The sequence below is a fragment of the Zingiber officinale genome, chromosome 3B, assembly GCF_018446385.1.
Source record: "Zingiber officinale cultivar Zhangliang chromosome 3B, Zo_v1.1, whole genome shotgun sequence".
NCBI lineage: Eukaryota > Viridiplantae > Streptophyta > Magnoliopsida > Zingiberales > Zingiberaceae > Zingiber > Zingiber officinale.
This window is the reverse complement of record NC_055991.1, coordinates 115,782,630-115,802,582: the sequence shown is the minus strand read 5'-3', so window position 1 is coordinate 115,802,582 and position 19,953 is coordinate 115,782,630. Positions and strand designations below refer to the sequence as shown.

General features: G+C 33.8%; 2 protein-coding genes across 7 annotated transcripts; both read right to left on the bottom strand.

The window, feature by feature from the left end:
- Positions 1-714: 714 nt before the first annotated feature.
- LOC121967362 (RNA-directed DNA methylation 4-like) lies at positions 715-6,367 on the bottom strand. Of its 4 annotated transcripts, XM_042517525.1 has the most exons (12): positions 5,819-6,367; positions 5,647-5,730; positions 3,996-4,090; positions 3,401-3,472; positions 2,822-2,863; positions 2,129-2,280; positions 1,999-2,049; positions 1,869-1,919; positions 1,680-1,789; positions 1,426-1,501; positions 1,267-1,340; positions 715-1,189 (listed from the first exon to the last, which is right to left on the bottom strand). In XM_042517525.1, the coding sequence occupies exons 1-12, from the start codon at positions 6,234-6,236 to the stop codon at positions 1,071-1,073; spliced, it is 1,344 nt and encodes a 447-aa protein (XP_042373459.1). In that variant the 5' UTR covers positions 6,237-6,367; the 3' UTR covers positions 715-1,070. The 4 variants fall into 4 exon arrangements, with proteins under 4 accessions (XP_042373459.1, XP_042373460.1, XP_042373461.1 ...); XM_042517526.1 differs by lacking the exon at positions 1,999-2,049; XM_042517527.1 differs by lacking the exon at positions 3,401-3,472.
- Positions 6,368-8,018: 1,651 nt separating this feature from the next.
- LOC121967361 (RNA-directed DNA methylation 4-like) lies at positions 8,019-12,148 on the bottom strand. 3 transcript variants are annotated; one of them, XM_042517522.1, is made up of 9 exons: positions 11,616-11,752; positions 11,442-11,525; positions 9,930-10,004; positions 9,347-9,388; positions 9,092-9,243; positions 8,903-9,012; positions 8,647-8,722; positions 8,488-8,561; positions 8,019-8,409 (listed from the first exon to the last, which is right to left on the bottom strand). In XM_042517522.1, exons 2-9 carry the CDS (start codon positions 11,511-11,513, stop codon positions 8,291-8,293), a joined length of 720 nt encoding a protein of 239 aa, XP_042373456.1. In that variant the 5' UTR covers positions 11,514-11,525; positions 11,616-11,752; the 3' UTR covers positions 8,019-8,290. The 3 variants fall into 3 exon arrangements, with proteins under 3 accessions (XP_042373456.1, XP_042373457.1, XP_042373458.1); XM_042517523.1 differs by having other exon boundaries at positions 9,930-10,001; XM_042517524.1 differs by lacking the exons at positions 8,019-8,409; positions 8,488-8,561; positions 8,647-8,722; ... (2 more) ...; positions 9,347-9,388; positions 9,930-10,004 and adding an exon at positions 10,032-10,627 and having other exon boundaries at positions 11,616-12,148.
- Between the last annotated feature and the right edge of the window lie 7,805 nt (positions 12,149-19,953).

Sequence of the window (19,953 nt, the reverse complement as noted above, 5' to 3'; positions counted from 1 at the left end):
ATTAACCACCAAACAAATTATAAATGACCAACTTTGAACATCTATTTAAAATAAAAAAAAAAATCCACCAACACAAAATATACATCTAAATGAGACAATCACTGAAAGTGATTGCCTCAACTTAATACATGCACACTAAACGAATTGAGATATTCCCATCTCCGGTACTCTCCATCTTCCTTTACTCCAGTCGTTCATAATTTGAATAAGAAATCTTCTAAATCAATGACAGGATTTTCATTCTCCTTTTCAGCTTCAGCTTTTAAAGTGATTGTTTAAGCTTAACACAAATACAATAGACAAATTTAACGATATCCCCATCTCCAGTCCTCTCGATCTTCCTCTTCACTTTGATCATAAATCGAGTCAGAATCTTCAAAGTCAGACTCTTCATCACAATGGATCTAACATTGTTGCCTTTTGTCATATTTATTTTGACACCAAATACCGACTACTCCTTGAGCAACGAGAAGTAAGAGGATCTAGTCGATCATCGATTGTATTTTACATTGATTTGTAATCCATAGAAAGTTTCGGCTTCAAAAGTGTGCACATTATCCTAAGAAAATTTAAATTTTGACTTCAGAAATGCTTATATTATTAGAAAAACTGTTGTAATCTACACATGCACACATAGCGGCGTATTAACTTATCGACTTTTAAATTGTGAAATTTATGTAAATTTAGCATAAAAAATTAATTTTTTGGATTTGACAGGTAATTTGCACAGAAACTAATATTAACATGAGGACATTATCCAATTACATTAACCACCAAACAAATTATAAATGACCAACTTTGAACATCTATTTAAAATAAAAAAAAAAATCCACCAACACAAAATATACATCTAAATGAGACAATCACTGAAAGTGATTGCCTCAACTTAATACATGCACACTAAACGAATTGAGATATTCCCATCTCCGGTACTCTCCATCTTCCTTTACTCCAGTCGTTCATAATTTGAATAAGAAATCTTCTAAATCAATGACAGGATTTTCATTCTCCTTTTCAGCTTCAGCTTTTAAAGTGATTGTTTAAGCTTAACACAAATACAATAGACAAATTTAACGATATCCCCATCTCCAGTCCTCTCGATCTTCCTCTTCACTTTGATCATAAATCGAGTCAGAATCTTCAAAGTCAGACTCTTCATCACAATAATCATTCCATGGATAGTTTTCAGCTGAAAATAAACAGGTATTAATATTAGCCAACAATAATATAAGTCTGATTAAAAAGAAAGAAAATATACAATCATACCATTTGAATCATCACTTTCATAATCAGATTGTGACGAGCCATCATAATAGTCATCCTCCACATAAACTTGGATTCTATAGCAATCAAACATAAACATAATGAATATCAAAATAAAATTCCAATTGTAAGTTTAGATAAATCAGATGTCTAATTTCATACAATGGATGCTCATCAATACTATCTGTGTCTATGTCCACACCACTGCCGATAGTATATATGTCGTAAACAAAGTTATCTGTTCAAAATAAATAAAAGGGAAAATTTAGCAGTGAGAAAATCATAAAGAATCTCATGGAAGATCTTAAACTACATATAAAGTTAATCATAGTATGTAAATTGGATTTCTTATTTCCAAGCATAAAAAATAACATTAGTTGTCATTGGAAGATTAAAGATGTTGGAGAAGATGGAACCTTCTGTAGTTGCCCTGTCATGTTCAATCTCTTCAGCTGCTTGTGGAAGGAATTCCCTTAAAAGTGGTAAATACTTATCAAAAATTGCACCACCAACCTCAGGAGCAACTCTGCAGCATTCAAGAATCTTTTATATAAACTAGAAAGATACACTAAAGAAGCAATAGAAACACTGAATATTAAACTTACTTGGGCTTTGGCACCCTTTGGTAAATTGCACCACCAACCTCAGGAGCAACTCTGCAGCATTCAAGAATCTTTTATATAAACTAGAAAGATACACTAAAGAAGCAATAGAAACACTGAATATTAAACTTACTTGGGCTTTGGCACCCTTTGGTAAATTGCACCACCAACCTCAGGAGCAACTCTGCAGCATTCAAGAATCTTTTATATAAACTAGAAAGATACACTAAAGAAACAATAGAAACACTGAATATTAAACTTACTTGGGCTTTGGCACCCTTTGGTGAGTTTCATCCTCGGCATCAACTCGAACAACATCATACAAATGACATTTTTCATACAAAGAGCATTCTTCTGCATCTATGCTTCCCCTTTTCTTCCATATTTGTTCAAATCGAGCACTTCTAGCAAGATCCTATAAGATTCAAATATTTAATAGGACTTAGTTACATTATCTTGGGAATAAAATCATCCAGATTCAATCTTGTATAATTTTAGCAACAAATTGATAATGAAGCATCTCATGATAAAACCAATATAAATGCGCAAACAAACAACTAATAGTCAAAATCATTCCAATGATCTCGTAATATTCAAGTGGGTCCTATATATCAAAACGAATAAAAAAATTAGACATATGATAAGAAAATGTGAAGATTATATAAGAGTAAAACTGTGTTTACATTTATTCATTATAACAGTGAAAAAATCTTGGTTATCACAAACACATTATTGATCTTGTCATGTGTATAACTGGTGCATCTACATAAAATTATTTATGTTGCATACTTCCAACAGACTGAATCTAAATGTGTAAAATGAAAAAACCAAAGTCCAAGATACGTAAAATAAATGCTACATTAGAAGACATCTAACACAAAAATTTAGATGTGCATGTTTCATCCACCGGAGAAATTGCAATAACAATTCAATGACATGAAAGAGTAATAATCTACCTCATGCTCTTTTATAGCCTTGGCCCGCAATTGATCATGTTTCTGCAGGCACAGAAAGTGCAACAAGAATGAATATATTATTCGAGGCAAAAAAAAATGCTGAATATTCTAGGATTAAGTAAAATTATTAAACTAGAAAAAATAATAATGGAATCGAAGTACGCAAATCAAGATTTATGCATTTTCCAAATAAAAATTGAAAGGCAAAGGATGATAATAAAAATGAATCCAAATTTGTTTTTACAAGTGATTTTAGAAAAAATGCTCAATATCATTTGATAGAATAATTTCCAGCTCTTTGACATGTGAATTTTAAAAAGATGAATAACCAATTCTACGTGAGAATTATGTGCTGGCAAAAACATCCTTTCGGCAATTTTTATAATTAAGGTAGGAATCATAATATAATGCATGGAAAAAATTACATAAAATTGTGTGTCAATTTAGCAGTGCCGATAATAGAAGATATAAATCAAAGGAAAAATGCAGCAGTGAAAGGTAAACAATTCTGCAAGATTAGGTTAGGGTAACATCTTCTCATGGATAATGTAACATAAGAAATTGAATTGATAACATTACCTTATCAGGTTTATACAAACTTCTACGCTCCTTAGATCTCCCCTTAAATTCTTTTGTATTTCTGGAAGGTTGCTGCTGGTTGAAAAGAGAGAGAGAGACAGAGAAAGAAGATTACTAACAGATTCAACAGATGAAGTCTAAACCAATGGATTACAATGGGAGATTTGATGTTCAAAGGAAAGATGATAGTAACTAAATAATCTTAGGCGTGTAAGGCAATATGCTTGCCAGAGATCTATGAAAATCCTGTCCATGGAACAACAAATATCCTAGGAAATATTTGACTGGCAAACAGAATCAAAGATTTTTTTTTAAAGAAAGAGAGAATTATTGTGGGAATAAAACAGACGTAAGAAAGACTTAAAAATTGGGGCCCTCACTAGCCACTTCTGCTTCAAAAACATCATTTTTGAGCAGGCAAAAGGGCATTCATATCTCTAAAAAAAGGAAGTGATTACGAGTTAAACTGAATTATCAGATTATCTGATTTATGACAAGCTGTGTTAATGTCAAGTGGAAGAAAGAGGAACATATTAAAAGATAACCACCTCGCAAAGCAAATGACATAGGAGAGTAACAGAGATTAGGTGTTAACCAGAAAAGAATGCAGCACATCTTTGACAGACTGGGAGCGCCCAACTGTCTCAAGACGATGAACTAACATCTTCTTACTTGCAAGCTCATTGAGAACTGCATTTTAGAAGCCTCATTGATGAGAAATTTTCAGTCATATATGTTCACAGAATAGGCAGCCAATCAAAGCTACTTATCAGAAATTACAGAGCAAAACACACAACATGAGGGGCTATAATTTTTGAAACTTAGTCAATTACAAACTTGTAAGGAACTCCTTAGGTCTTTCCAGTAGCTTTATGTTTACATGATTGGACATTATACAAGAGTTCATCATTCCCTTTCACCAAAATAGAAAAACTAAACCCATGTGATAGATCTTCGTGGTAACCTAATGAACAAAGCATTCACAAAAACCCACCACTCTATCTGTTCAGTCTAATCATGTTTCTGCCATTTATCAAATGTTTAAGTGTTCGAACACAGCATCACTGCACCCAATTCAAAGGAAAAAAAAACTACATATCAAGTAATTTGCTAAACAAAAAGGCAACCAAACTGATATATATATAACACCAATTAGAAGAAAAATGGCCAACGAGAGTATAACATGGGACTAATATTTTGTGAAAAGATGAAATATTTGATTGGCCAATGCTTAGGCTAGGTAACATGTTTGTGGTGGCAATAAACAGACATAATGAAAACTATAGATATCTAACACAACATAGTCATTGATAATGTCACTTTAAGTTTCCAGTAAAGCAAAAAATGGAATAATAAAAGAGCAAAATATCATTCCATGATGATGGATTTTCTAGTCAAAAAACATGGGATCATATTTTATATTGGACAATGACCAAAATGTGGTTGGAGTAATTCACTCTATGTAATTTGACAAATGCTTTCTTCATGGGCATTGAATATTATTAAGAATTTTGAGGTTATAAAGTAAAGTCGCCATATACCAAATGAAACTCTAGTGTACATATTAAAGTTATTTCTATGTTGTTTACCTCATTTGAATAGCTTAATGACTACATCACATATTAGGAATCAATGGCATTGCCTATGAAAATTATTTTTTGCTATTCTCATGAAGCCCATAAAATGACTACTTTCTTTCAATCTGCACTTGTATGCACAAACTTCTTCTTGAATGAGGAATGGAAAAAAAAGATGGGATTGGAGCTTTCAGAGTTGAGGAGATCGAGATACAAGAGATGAAGAATCAGCAAATTGTCTATTTTGAGTTACAGGGCGTACTTGATACAACTACGAGACAGAACAGAAATTCTTGTGATTGGACACGACATGAAGCAGAAATTTTAAGATTAATGTGAGGGATGCCAAATAAAAGGCTACGCATCATCAAAATGACTCATTGAGAACTTTTCTTGTTGAAATCATGATTACAAAATCTATAATTATATTCAATATCATTTATAAATTAATATAAGCAAATAGCAGATCATTGATATATGCTACCCCATTTCAGTTTAACTCAATCTTTCCAAGTCCTTAGGATATAAAGAACATAGATTATATCTAGAAACCATTTTCGAGTTCCTCCATTTTCAAGTAACAACAACTCAATAAATGCATGCATTGAAATTATGATAATTCCATTAAAAACAGTGTTAAAAAAAAGAAGAAGAAAGGGAAGGCTATACCTTTTCCTGTGCCGCAATCAGATAAGGAGAGATTTCCAAGACCCAAGAATGCTTTTTTACGTGGCCTTTCATTAATCTCCAACCCTGGGGGCATAAGAACAAACAAAACCACCTTTATATCCCATTCTAATATTATCCAAAGAGGGAAAAAAGAAGAAGATAAATAACTTACAGAAGGAGTCAAGTTTTGCTTGGGAGGCCTTCCGCTTAACCCTTACGATCACCGGCTTTCCAGTGATCGAACTCAGCGGAAGAGGCTTTCCTGTAAACAAACCCAGCGGAGGAGGGTTTCCTGTGATCAAACTCAGGGGAGGAGGGTTTCTTGTGATCAAACTCTGGGGAGGAGGGTTTCTTGTCATCAAACTCAGCGAAGGAGGGTTTCCTGTAATCAAACTCAGCGGAGGAGGGTTTCCTGTGTTCAAACTCAGCGGAGGAGACATGGAACTCAGCGGAGGAGACTTTCCAGTGATGGAACTCAGAGGAGGAGGCTTTCTGGTGATGGACGGAGGAGACATCGAACTCAGAGCAGTATGCTTTCCGGTGATGGAACTCAGCGGAGGAGGCTTTCCGTTGATCGACGGAGGAGACATCGAAGGTTAACGCACGGAGAATAAGAATCGACCGGAGAACAACAATCGCCCAGAGAATCGCTTCCGGAGAACAAGAATCGCCCGGAGAACAAAAATCGCCGGGAGAAAAGAATCGAGGTTTCAGTGAATAGATTTGTGAGAAAAAAGACTCCTGATCTGCTTATTTATAGGCTAGGCCAAGGGGTAATGAAAAGGCCCATATGGGATGCAGCAGGGTCCATTTATTCTTTTTAAGTTAATTAAAATATATTTTAAAGCAGCTATATCTAATATAATCCTAACGGTGATTTTTTTAAAAAACACGCACGCACTCGACTTTAGAAGAGCCAAAATATATACCTAACTTTGATAAATGACCATCCACCTTAATCTAGTTTTTAATAATAATTAAAACAACAAAATAATATATATATATATTTTTAAAAAAACATCTTAACATATTTTAATTTTTAAAATAAATAAATAATAAATAATACTTTGAAGTTTGAATAAATAAATAAATAAATTTATTAAACTAAATAAATAAATTTGAACATTTATATATTTAACTCGTTAATATTTATAAATAATACTTTGAAGTTTGAATTATGTTTGTGAATAGTATTCATAAATAACAATTGTGAAAACAATATCTATGAATTATATTCATTATTTTTAAAATTAAATTAAATTTGAATTATCAATTTCAATAATCAATTAAATAAATAAAAATATCATGTAATAAAATAAACTTGAATTATATTATCAAGTCCATGCTCGTAAAAAAAATAAATTAAATCAAGTTTAAATAATTATTTTAAAATTTTAATTTATTTTAGACTTAATTTGACTCAATTACCTCATCAAATAAATTTAAACACTCTAAAATTTTAATGGATTTGTTTACCATCCTATGGGCCTTTATCGTATTTTCCTCCGGTGCTTTACTGACTTCTCAACTCAATTTGATTTATTTTATTTTTACATAAACTATTGAAAGCTTTAAAATGCAGGTAATTAAGAATACATATTTTAAATTATTATTTTTTAATTAATATATTTTATATTTAAAAAATATCAAAATCATTCTAATTATATATAGCTCGAGATTTAAAATTAAGAGGACAACAAATAGAAAGGATAATTTACTAGCAACGAGGATGATACTCGTGACTTTGATTACAAGGGTCAGCAATTGGATCTAGCATTGTTGTCTTTTTTTATTTTGTTGGTATAAGTATTTAATTTACGTCTACTAATTTTTGGATGTTCGATTTGATCTTATTAAAATTTTTCACTAATAATTAAAATAAATCAGAAAACATCCACAGAAGACCTTTTAGCCCAGTATTTTTAGATGAACCATTTATATAAAAAAAAAAATTATACCTATCTAAAAAACTGAGATGGGGAGTAGAGGATCTAATAGTTAATCGATTGATATATAGCATTCATTTGTAATCCACATCAAGTTTCAGCTTAATAAATGACTTTGATTATCAACAGAAAAATGTAAATTTTTTACTTCAAAAGTATTTATATTATCACAAAAAAATAATGTAAATTTTGTCTTCAAAAATATTAATGTTACTACAAGAATATATTTTATTTACACTTTTGACATACATAGCAGCATATTATCTTATCGACTTTTAAATTGTGGAATTTATACAAATTAACATGAAAAACATATTTTATAGATTTCTAATTAATTTGTAAAAATATACATATTTACATGATAAAGTTGTTCTATTACATTAACTACCAAACAAAAAACATATGACAAACTTTGAATCTCCAATACTCTGTACATAAAATATACATCTCCAATACATTTACAAAATACGGACCAACATAAAATATAAATCAAAATGAGATCATCACTGCCTCGACTTAATACATGCACAATAAACTAGTTCACACATTCCCATCTCCAATACTCTCTGTCTTCCTTTCCTCTTCATTGATAACTTCTATTGTTTATACTGAGTCAGAAATCTTAATTTTCATTCTCATCTTCCCTCTTCAACTTCAGAAGTGATTGTTTCAGCTTAACACAGGTTCAATAGACAAATTTAACGATATCCCCATCTCCAATCCTCTCGATCTTCCTCTTCACTTTGATCATAATCTGATTCAGAATTTTCAAAGTCAGACTCTTCATCGCGATAATCATTCCATGAATTGTTCTCAGCTACAAATAAACAAGTATTAATATTAACCAACTTTAATACAGAGTCAAATTAAAAGGAAATAAAATATACAGTCATACCATTTGAATCATCACTTTCATAATCAGATTGTGACGGACCATCATAATAATCGTCCTCCACATAAACTTGCACTCTGTAACAATCATACATTAACATAAATAATATCAAATCTAAATTCCAATTGTTAGTTCAGAGTAATCAAATGTCTAAATTCATACAATGGATACTCATCAGTGTTATCCGTGTCTGTGTCCACACCAACGCCTATGGTATATAAGTCGTAAACAAAATTATCTGTTCAATAGAAATAAAAGGGACAATTTAGCCGTGAGCATATCATAAAAAAATCTCATGGAAGATCTTAAACTACATATAAAGTTAATCATAATATGTAAATTGAATTTCTTGTTTCCAAGCATAAAATATAACATAAGTTGTCATTGAAAGATTTAAAGATGGGGGAGAAGATGGAACCTTCTATAGTTGCTCTGTCATGTTCAATCTCTTCAGCTGCTCGTGGAAGGAATTCCCATAGAAGTGGTAAATACTTATCCAAAATTGCACCACCAGCCTCAGGAGCAACTCTGCAGCATTTAAGAATCTTTTATATAAACCAGAAAGATACACTAAAGAAGCAATAGAAACACTGAATATTACACTTACTTGGGCTTTGGCACCCTTTGGTGAGTTTCATCCTCAGCATCAACTCGAACAACATCATACAAATGACATTTTTCATACAAAGAGCATTCTTCTGTATCTATGCTTCCCCTCTTCTTCCAAATTTGTTCAAATCGAGCACTTCTAGCAAGATCCTATAAGATTCAAATATTTAATAGGACTTAGCCACATTAGCTTGTTTCATCCACCGGAGAAATTGCAATAACAATTCAATGACATGAAAGAGTAATGATCTACCTCATGCTCTTTTATAGCCTTGGCCCGCAATTGATCATGTTTCTGCAGGGACACAAAGTGCAACAAGAATGAATATATTATTTGAGGCAAAAAAAATGCTGAATATTCTAGGATTAAGTAAAGTTATTAAACTAAAAAAAATAATAATGGAATCAAAGTAGTCAAATCAAGAGCTATGCAATTTCCGAAAAAATTTGAAAGGCCAGGGATGATAATAAAAAAGAGTCCAATAATTTGTTTTTGCAAGTGATTTTAGAAAACATGTTCAATATCATTTGATAAGATAATTTTCTCAGCTCTTTGTAATGTGAATTTTACAAAAGATTAATAACCAATTCTATGTGAGAATTATGTGCTGGCAAAAACATCCTTTCAGCAATTTTTATGATTAAGGTAGGAATCATAATATAATACATGGCAAAAATTACATAAAATTGTGTGCCATTTTAGCAGTGTCAATAATAGCATATATAAATCAAAGGAAAAATGCAACAGTGAAATGGTAAACAATTTTGTAAGATTAGGTTAGGGTAGCATCTTTTCATGGATAATGTAATATAAGAAATCCAAGTGATAACATTACCTTATCAGGTTTATACAAACTTCTACGCTCCTTAGATCTCCCCTTAAATTCTTTTATATTTCTGGAAGGTTGCTGCTGGTCGAAAAGAGAGACAAAAAGAGAATATTACTAACAGATTCAACAGATGAAATCTAAACCAATGAATTACAATGGCAGATTAGATGTTCAAATGGCAGAATATGTTATATCATATACCTCTATAACACACAGATAAAGGGAAGATGATAGTAAATATCCTGTTGATGGAACAAAAAATATCCTAGGAAATATTTGGCTGGTGAACAAAATCAAATTTTTTTTTTAATAAAGGGAGAATAATTGTGGGAATAAAACTGACACAGGAAAGCCTCAAAAATTTGGGCCTTTATCAGCTACTTTTGTTTCAAAAACATCATTTTTTAGCAGGCAAAATAGCATTCATATTTCTAAAAAAGAAATAAGTTATTATAAGTTAAAATGAATTATCCGATTATCTGACTCACTGCAAGTAGGAGCATCATAAACTGTTCATATAAACAAGTGGAAGAAAGAGGAACGTGGTAAAGATAACCACCTATCATATCAAATGACATGTACAGAGAGTAACAGAGATTAGGTGTTAACCAAAAAAGAATGCAGCACATCTTTGACAGACTGGGAGTGCCCAACTGTCTCAAGACGCTGAACTAACATCTTCTCACTTGCAAGCTCATTGAGAACTGCATTTTAGAAGCATCGTTGGTGAGAAATTTTTAGTCATATATGTTCACAGAATAGGCAGCCAATCAAAGCTACTCATCAGAAATTACAAAGAAAAACACAGAACATGAGGGGCTATCATTTTTTAAACTTAGTCAATTACAAACTTATAAGAAGGAACTCCTTAGGCCTTTCCAGTAGCTTTATATTTACATCATTGGACATTATACAAGAGTTCATGATTCCCTTTCACCAAAACAGAAAAACTCAACCCATGTGATTCAGGAATTACAATTTACAAGAAGAAAAGTTGAAACATGAAGACAAAAGGAACTTAATAATGCTATACAAAGATCACTTTCTTTTAACAATGACATGATATCTTCATGGGTAAAACCTAATGAACAAAACATTCACAAAAATCCATCACCCTAACTTTTCTGTCCGAATCAAGTTTCTGTCATTTATCTAATGTTCAAGTGTACGAACACAACACCACTGCACCCAATTCAAAGTTCTCAATGAGTCATTTCAGCATCATGATTACAATTTCATAATTATATTCAATATCATTTATAAATTAATATAAGCTACAAGCAGACAACTATATCATTTATAAATTAATATAAGTTAATAGCAGACCATTGATGTATGCTACCCCATTTCAGTTTGACTCATTGCTTCCATGTCCCTAGCATATAAAGAACATAGATTATATCTAGAAACCATTTTCGAGTTCCTCCATTTTCAAGTAGCAACAACTCAATAAAAGCATGCATTGAAATTATGATAATCCCATTAAAAACAGCAAAAAAGAAAAAGTGAAGGTTATACCTTTTCCTGTGCCGCAATTAGATATGGAGAGATTTCCAAGACCCAAGAATGGTTTTTTATGTGGCCTTTCATTAATCTCCAACCCTGAGGGCATAAAAACAAAAAACAAAACCACCTTTATCTCCCATTCTAATATTATCCAAAGAGGGAAAAAAGAAGAAGACAATAACATACAGAAGGAATCAAGTTTTGCTTGGGAGGCCTTCCGCTTAACCCTTACGATCACCGGCTTTCCAGTGATCGAACTCAGTGGAAGAGGCTTTCCTGTGAACAAACTCAGCGGAGGAGGGTTTCCTGTGATCAAACTGAGGGGAGGAGGGTTTCCTGTGATCAAACTCTGGGGAGGAGGGTTTCTTGTCATCAAACTCAGCGAAGGAGGGTTTCCTGTAATCAAACTCAGCGGAGGAGGGTTTCCTGTGTTCAAACTCAGCGGAGGAGGCATGGAACTCAGCGGAGGAAACTTTCCAGTGATGGAACTTAGAGGAGGAGGCTTTCTGATGGACGGAGGAGACATCGAACTCAGAGCAGTATGCTTTCCGGTGATGGAACTCAGCGGAGGAGGCTTTCCGTTGATCGACGGAGGAGACATCGAAGGTTAACGCCCGGAGAATAAGAATCGACCGGAGAACAAGAATCGCCCAGAGAATCGCCTCCGGAGAACAAGAATCGCCCGGAGAACAAAAATCGCCGGGAGAAAAGAATCGAGGTTTCGGTGAATAGGTTTGTGAGAGAAAAAGACACACTGATATGCTTATTTATAGGCTAAGCCATCCGTAACCGGGTCCCATTTAACCGTTGACATGGTTACATGGGCCCCAACTGGAACTCACCTATTGACTGAGGGGATAAATGAAAAGGCCCAAATAAGTTGCAGCAGGGTCCATTTATTCTCAAGTATCTCTCGTTAGCCTTCGAATGAGAGGGAGGGGCCTTGACCCCTGAGCTGAGATTTTATCAATTAAAATTAGTATAAGGGTTATTTTAAAAAATGCTTCCAACATTTATTAGTTATCGTTAAAACATCACTAATAACGTATTTTTACTCTTTAATTATCACGAAATACGGGAGAAAATTAGAGAATATTTTAATAATAAAATAAAATTTATTATAATATATTATTGATATGATTTAATTTGATTGTTAATTGATATATTATTATATTTTTTATTTTTGTACCACTTCATCTATTTTATAAATAGAGTGTTGGGTAGAACGTTGGAATAAGATAATTCTCTTTTCAATTCTTTCTTTTTTCAGCATGTATATTTTTTAAGGTATGAACTCATAAATATTCATACTCTTAGTCTTTATGTTGATATTCTCGAAATAACATAAATTTTTATTTTTATGTTAATGCCTTTATTTTATATTAATAATTCTCAAGTGCATAATATTCTAATTTAATCATTATGTTATTAAAGTAGTATAAATTTTAAATTTACATTGATGCTATGGAAGAAGTAGACTTCTAATTATATATTAATGCTCTTGAAATAAGACATTATTTAAATTTAATATTGATTCTCTCAAAGTAGTACAATCCTAAATTTATAAATTTATATTGATGTTCCTAAAAAAAACATAATTTTTAATTCTATGTTAATGCTTCTAAAGTAATGCAACACGAATTTATGTTGATTTATTGACAAATCTATAATTTAAAATATAAATATCTAAAATTTATCAATATCCCTGAATAATATTAATTTAGGATATAAGTTTTATCAATGTTCCTCGTGAATATTGATAATCCAACACATATCAATAATTTTTAAGAATTATGATTAAAGATATAAGATATATTAATATTTTTAAAGAATATTGAAATATATATTCATTTTGATTATATTATTATGATATGTTTTTTTAGTTTCTGTTTCCTTTTAATTTTTATTCCTATAATATTTTTGTGTAGAAATAAATATTTGTTTACTCCATAACTATGATAATATAATGTGTTTTGATCATATTATGACATGCTTATTTAACATTTATTCCATTTTAATTTTTATTGTTATAATATTTTTGTGTTAAGTAAATATTTGATTACTTCAAATTTTAACACATTTTTGTTTTATAAATGATATTATTATAATTATTTTTTTATTTTCTTTTAGGGTTGCTACGACAAATATCATAAAGTTTGAATTTAAAAATTTAACTGAAACAAAAAACTATTTGTCATGAATTTTGAATATTGAGATCCACCTCATCTCTAAGAGCTTAGGAGATCCATAAAAAAAAATAAAGGAAACAACGAATCCTTGCAAGATCATACAAAAGTACTTATTTTCCTTCATTACCATCTATGATGGTGGATTGAAAGTTTATTATTTCATTAAAAAAAAATCACAAGAACTTTGAAAAAAAATGAAAGGAAGGTTTGATCATGAGAACTATAGTTCTCCCAAAAACCCGTTATGAATGGATGCATCTTCGCCTCCAAGATTTTAATTCTGTAATCGATTATAACTCGACACTATTCAAGATTAATTCTAAACTTAGACTTATTGAAGAGAAAATTATTATCAAAATTTATTTTAAAAGAACTCTCAACTTTTCATGCTTCAAATGTGTTGGATCAGGAGGGAGGGGGGAATCACAATTTACTTATTTAAATTTAAATTATAGTAAAATAAAATAAAATTACAGTGGAAGGATTAAAGAAAGCAATACAAATGGAAAACTCTGTCGGTTTTATTTTGTTCGGAGCATTCGGCGACTCTTACTCCAAAACCCAGGCTCCGTGGACCTATTAATGGGTACTCCACTTAATGCCTCTTCCGACGCCGCTAGAAGAGGGATCAAGTACAAGTAGAAAATAGGACAGTGTAACAACCTACACTTTCTTTTTGCCAATATGAAAGGTAAACAACACATTAAGATTGTTATCAACACTTTAGTAGATAGTAATCTGAACAAGCTTATGTGTTGATGTCAGTTTGCCAACAGTCGTCGGATATCATGGAGTAGTAGTGCAGTAGTAGCAGATCATAATCAAGGCAGCAAAGGAGTCGTAGAAGCTTGGTATCAAGATATATTTCAAATGCTGCTCGAACAACCCTCTTAAAGGCTATTGGAGGTGCCTCTAATGCCCATGGAGGCGCCTTCAACCCTGAAGCTTTATCCCTAGAAGATTGCTTCTCATCCGCGACGAAGCAACGTTCTGACCCTTTTTAGGGTGCCTTCCATCAGCTCTAAGACACCTTCAGTCCACACGAGAGGGCGCCTTCCATCAGAACCAAGGCGCCTTAGGCCCGGTCTGAGGCACCTCTAGCTAGCTCGGAGGCGTCTTCAGAATTGTTTATCCGATGTGAATTTGTGCCAATCGATCCTGCAAGACCATGTTAGCTCAAAACAGATAATAACTTGCCAAACAGAGTTATCACAATAAAGATAAGGAGTAGTAAATAGATCTTGTCTCTCTGATACCAGGATCTAGTAAAGGTCTCAACTTAAATTTTCCAAATGGACCTAAGCTGAACCGATACCTACTGCCCCCTCAATCGGGACGCGTCCTCACTTAGTCACTCACTTCTAGTAACTTTCCTTTACTTACCAATTTACAGTCTATTGGCTCGCCTCTTGACCCACAAGGTTTTCATGCCAGTTGTCAAGTTTGCATACCCAATTGGACTTAGGCCAACTATCAGGCCCCGCGGATCCAGCTGGACTTCCTGCTAGATATCAGGTTGTCCCTTTAATCTATCTAGGTGCATACCAACTATCAGGTCCTCAGACCTAGTTGTGTTTCATCCTGGTGTCAGGTCCTCTAGACACGTCAATCTCTGCACACTCAGTAAATGTATTAGATAACAATAACACTCTAACTTTAATCTCTTTGCCATTTATCAAAATCTGAGTTAGTTCATTAGTACAAATTGTACCAACAAAATGTGCTCCTACAGCAGCAACATCATGAGCATGGATTTAAAAAATATTCTGAGTTTATCTCATGCATACTAGTTGTCAAACGGAATAATAAGCTACTTATGAAAAATCATCAATTGTGTCCAACTGTATCTACATTGTTTCCGGAAGCAAATGGAACATCATTCCCAGAAGTGAATGCTAACTCATCTTAAAATTATAAAATTGGGATAAGTCGTGGGTGTGGCCAAAGAAAACATTATCAGCAATAAAATAGTAAAAGACTTAAAATAAGCCACCAAGAGTGGAGATCTAACAATGAAGAAGTAAAAGGGGAAAACCCAAAAGAATATGAAGATAAGTATTTTAAATGTGGGATGGTGGGGTATTGGTCTTGTAACTGTCGTACAACAAGACATCTTGTGGATCTATACCAAAAATTGATCAAAGGAAAAGGAAAAATAGAGACAAATTTTACTGATGATTATGGTTAAGTTGGCATAGCTCATTTGAATGTCTTTGATTTTTTTGCCCAACTAGATGACAATAATTATTTTTTTGATTGGTGGTAGTGTGCTAGAAAATATAGAATGATTATCCTTCGGTTGTAATATCTTTTCTATTTCAAAATTTAATTTTCTTTTAAGTTGACAATATAAATTATTACTTTAGATCTTTATTTAATAAAGTATTCATTTATAAACCTTGCATTAAATTGTATTGGAATTATAACTCTTTTACTTATACATTTGCTCTTTAAGATTAATAATGGAATATTAAAACGAATGTCTAACGGATAATGATACAACCCATATCATTCTTCAAAGTAAAAGATTTTTTTAGTTAACATTAGCTGAAAATAATATTATAATAATATTGGGTGTATAAAAAATTATTGAAGATTATGGAAAATCAAATATCATTTTACAAAATGATACAATCCTATATATTTAAAATGCTCTCTATGCTAGCAAATCTAGTAGAAATTTACTTATTTTTAAATAAAAATAACATTGAATACTTTTGCATTATATCTATTATATTTGACTAGAAGCAAATAAAAGAAAGATTGTGTGCACTCCCTTTTGGAATGTATTGTACAACAATGAAAGCGGTTGAGATAAACATAATAACAAATCAGAAGTTTGTTAACAAGTACAGTTTCATATTATGGCATGATCGACTAAGTCATCCTGGAGCAATAATAATGCGAAGAATAATAAATAATTTATGTGATCATTCTTTAAAGAACCAGAAGATTTTTTTACATAATAATTTTTCTTGTGTGACTTATTCACAAGGTAAATTAATTATAATACCTTCTCCCACAAAGGTTGATGTTGAAACTCCAACCTTCTTGAAGAGGATTCATAGGGATATTTGTGGACCTATACACCCACCATCTAGATCATTTCTATATTTCATGGTGTTGGTTGATGCTCCAACTAGATGGTCACATGCTAGTTTGCTTTCATCTCAAAATATAGCCTTTGATAAGCTACTTGGGTAAATTATTAAACTACGAGTTCAATTTCCTGATTACTCAATCAAGGCAATGCACCTTGATAATGATGTTGAATTTAAGTCACAAGCATTTAATGGCTATTGTATGTTAATCAGAATTTTAATTGAGCATTCAGTTGCCTATATGGCAAAGATGATTCGCTCGCCCCCAACACCCCCATCAACTCGTCCCTAAGCCAATACAAAGGAGATAAATTATGGATAGTTACTAGCTATTAGTGCAGGTGGCCAAGGTATGGGGAAAGCATGCTCGGACGCACCAAGTTTTGACCCAGGACCTTATATGGAAACACCTCATGCCTCAACCACCGTACCGTCCTGAGGGGATGAGCATTTAGTTGCCCACTTTCATACATAGGATGAACTGGTAGAATTATTTATTAAACGGTTGCAATTAATTGCTAGACCGCTACTCATGAAAATAAAACTTCCATCTTCTATTTGGAGTACTGCCAATACTGTTGGATCGGAAAGATACTAGAGGGAGTGGTGAATAGCGATCATCACTTTTTAGAAAATCAAGAATACGTAACGGAAAAGAAACACGAGAGTTCACAAGCTAACACAAGTAATTTTTTTACTTGGTTCGGAGCATTCGACGACTTCTACTCCAAGGTCCACACTCATTGAGTGCTTTCATTGAGCAATCACTATCAATTTAAAAATTAGTTATAAAGATTTGAGTATAAGAACTGAAATAAAAATGTTACCAACAAACAAAAAGGAATTTGAAGAAGTTTTCGTTCTTTGAACTTCGGAGCAGCTTTTTAGTATCATCGAAGCCTTTAAGAAACAACACACGAATATGAAAGTTGTAGCAGATGATTGTCTGAAGCTGTCGATCGAAAGCCTTTATATAGGCCCATTCTGAGCGTCTAGACCATTGCTGACATGATAATCTCTCGTCGAAGCTTGATCCGTCAAGATTATCCACCTCCGGACACTTGGACCTCCTCCGGGCGCCTAGCTCGTTGAAGTGGGTTTAGTCAATCGTCGCGCTCCAACTCAGCTTCTGAATAGTTTTTCTAGTTCGGGCGTCTCAACCAACTTTGAGCGTCCGGACCACCCGGGTGCCTGGCCAGGCACCCGCTTGGGCGAAGTTGGTCCGGGCACCCACACACTATTTTTTCAGCATTTTCTTTCCTGCAAAAAGAGTTAGTCTAGGCAACAAAAAAAATATGTTTATCTTGTAAAACAAAGCTAGTACAATACAGTAAGATAGTGGTAGTAATTAGATCCTGTCTCCTCGAAACTAGGATCTAGTCAAGATCTCAGCTTAGGTTTACCAAATGGACCTAAGCTGGACTGACGCCTATTATTCCCTTAATCGGGAACACATTCTCACTGGAATGTGTTCTGACTTTTAACAACATGGAGTTGTGCAGTATGTGATGCGCGCTGCGGATAGCATAATTACGCAATGCAGAAAGTAAAATTTGTTGTAGTGTTGCTTACCTTTTACTTACCAACTATAGTCGCTTGACTTGCCTTTGACCCACCAGGTCTTCCCGCTAGTTGTCAGATCCCGCGGACTCAACTGGACTTCGGTCGGATGTCAAGTCCCGTAGATCCAACCTGATTTTCCACTAGATATCGGATCTCGCAGACTTGTCTAGACTTCAAACCAGCTATCGGGTCTCACGGACCTAGCTGGATTTTAGCCTGGTGTCAGGTCCTCCAGATCCGTCAACTCCTGCATACTTGGTAAAGTAATTAGATCACCAACACTCTAACTTTAATCCACTTATCATTCATCAAAACATGAGTTAGATTATTAGCACTAATTGCACCAACAATCTCTCCTTTTTTTGATGCAATGACAACCTGCGTTAAAGTTAGAAAAAAATAATATTGAAAGTCAATATGCAAAATACAAACAAATAATCTAAGTTAGTTTTGAATTTGATTGACTTGATCAAGTGTGTTTGTTCTTTTTCTACATTAACTTTTACCCTCCTTGTTTGACATTCATAAAAAAAACTAAGGAAAAAGAAAGACATAAGATAAGTAATGCCAGACATTACTGCAAAAATTAACTGAAAGTAAACACTTTGTATTTATCGGATATAGGGAGAGGTTTGAACAAAAGTTCAGTTTAGAAAAAAAATTGTAAATATTTTCGAAGTAAAGCTTGTTGGTGCGGGAAGCATCTGATGATTGAACCTAAGTTTTGATAATGACAAAGGGTTCAAAGTTGAGGGTATTTGTGATCTAATGAGTTTGAATGAGCTTGCGGGAAAGTCCTAAGTGTACTTAGGCAAAAGTCCTAGCTGCGGTTAGGCAGGTGGAAACCCTTATGGAGAAGTAACCCTAGGTCTTAGGGGTGGTAACCCTAGGTGGGAAGTCTTGGCGGGTCGAGGGCTTCGGGTAAAAAGTCCTAGAGTCGAGGACTTTAGGTGGAAAGTCCTGGTGTCGCGAACCAGGTGAAAGACTGGGCGGGTCGTGGAGCGGACATCCAGCGGAAAGTCCTGGAACCTCGGGCGCTGAGCAAAAGTTCAGTTGGTCTGGAGGATCAACTGGCAACAGGTAAACTCTCTTGAATGGAGTAGGTGAGGACGCGTTCCCCAGTGAGGGAACAGTAGGCGTCGGTTTGACCAAGGATTTTCGGTTAGAAATCCGAAGTCAGAACCGGACAGACCGATGACTGCCAAATTCTATGTCTTATTATGTTCTAACTTTGTTCTGCAAGATATGTTGTACTAACGTATTTTGCAGGAAGTGAATCAGAGTGTGTGTCTCAAGAGACTAGTTGAAGACCTCCGTGCAGCAGGACAGAGGGCGCCCTCATGGAACTTGAGGGCGCACTGGATGCTGAGCAAAGTGCGCCCTGGACACAGGTGGAGGGCGCCCTCCATGCAGTTGGAGACGCCCTCAAGAGGATAAGCCGTGAAGAAGTCAAGGCTTATCAATGCTGAGTTTTTGACGGGGTTGAGGGTGCCCTCCATGGTGTTGGAGGCGCCCTCCACAGGCTATAAAAGGCATCCTCGAGTAGCAGCTTGGAAGTACAATGAAAACGCGATACATCTTCTGTGCACTGCTCAAAGAACCACCCGATAAAGCTGTAGCAAGACACCGACAACCTGAACCCTTGAATTTCCTATTCTTAAAGTTGTTGGT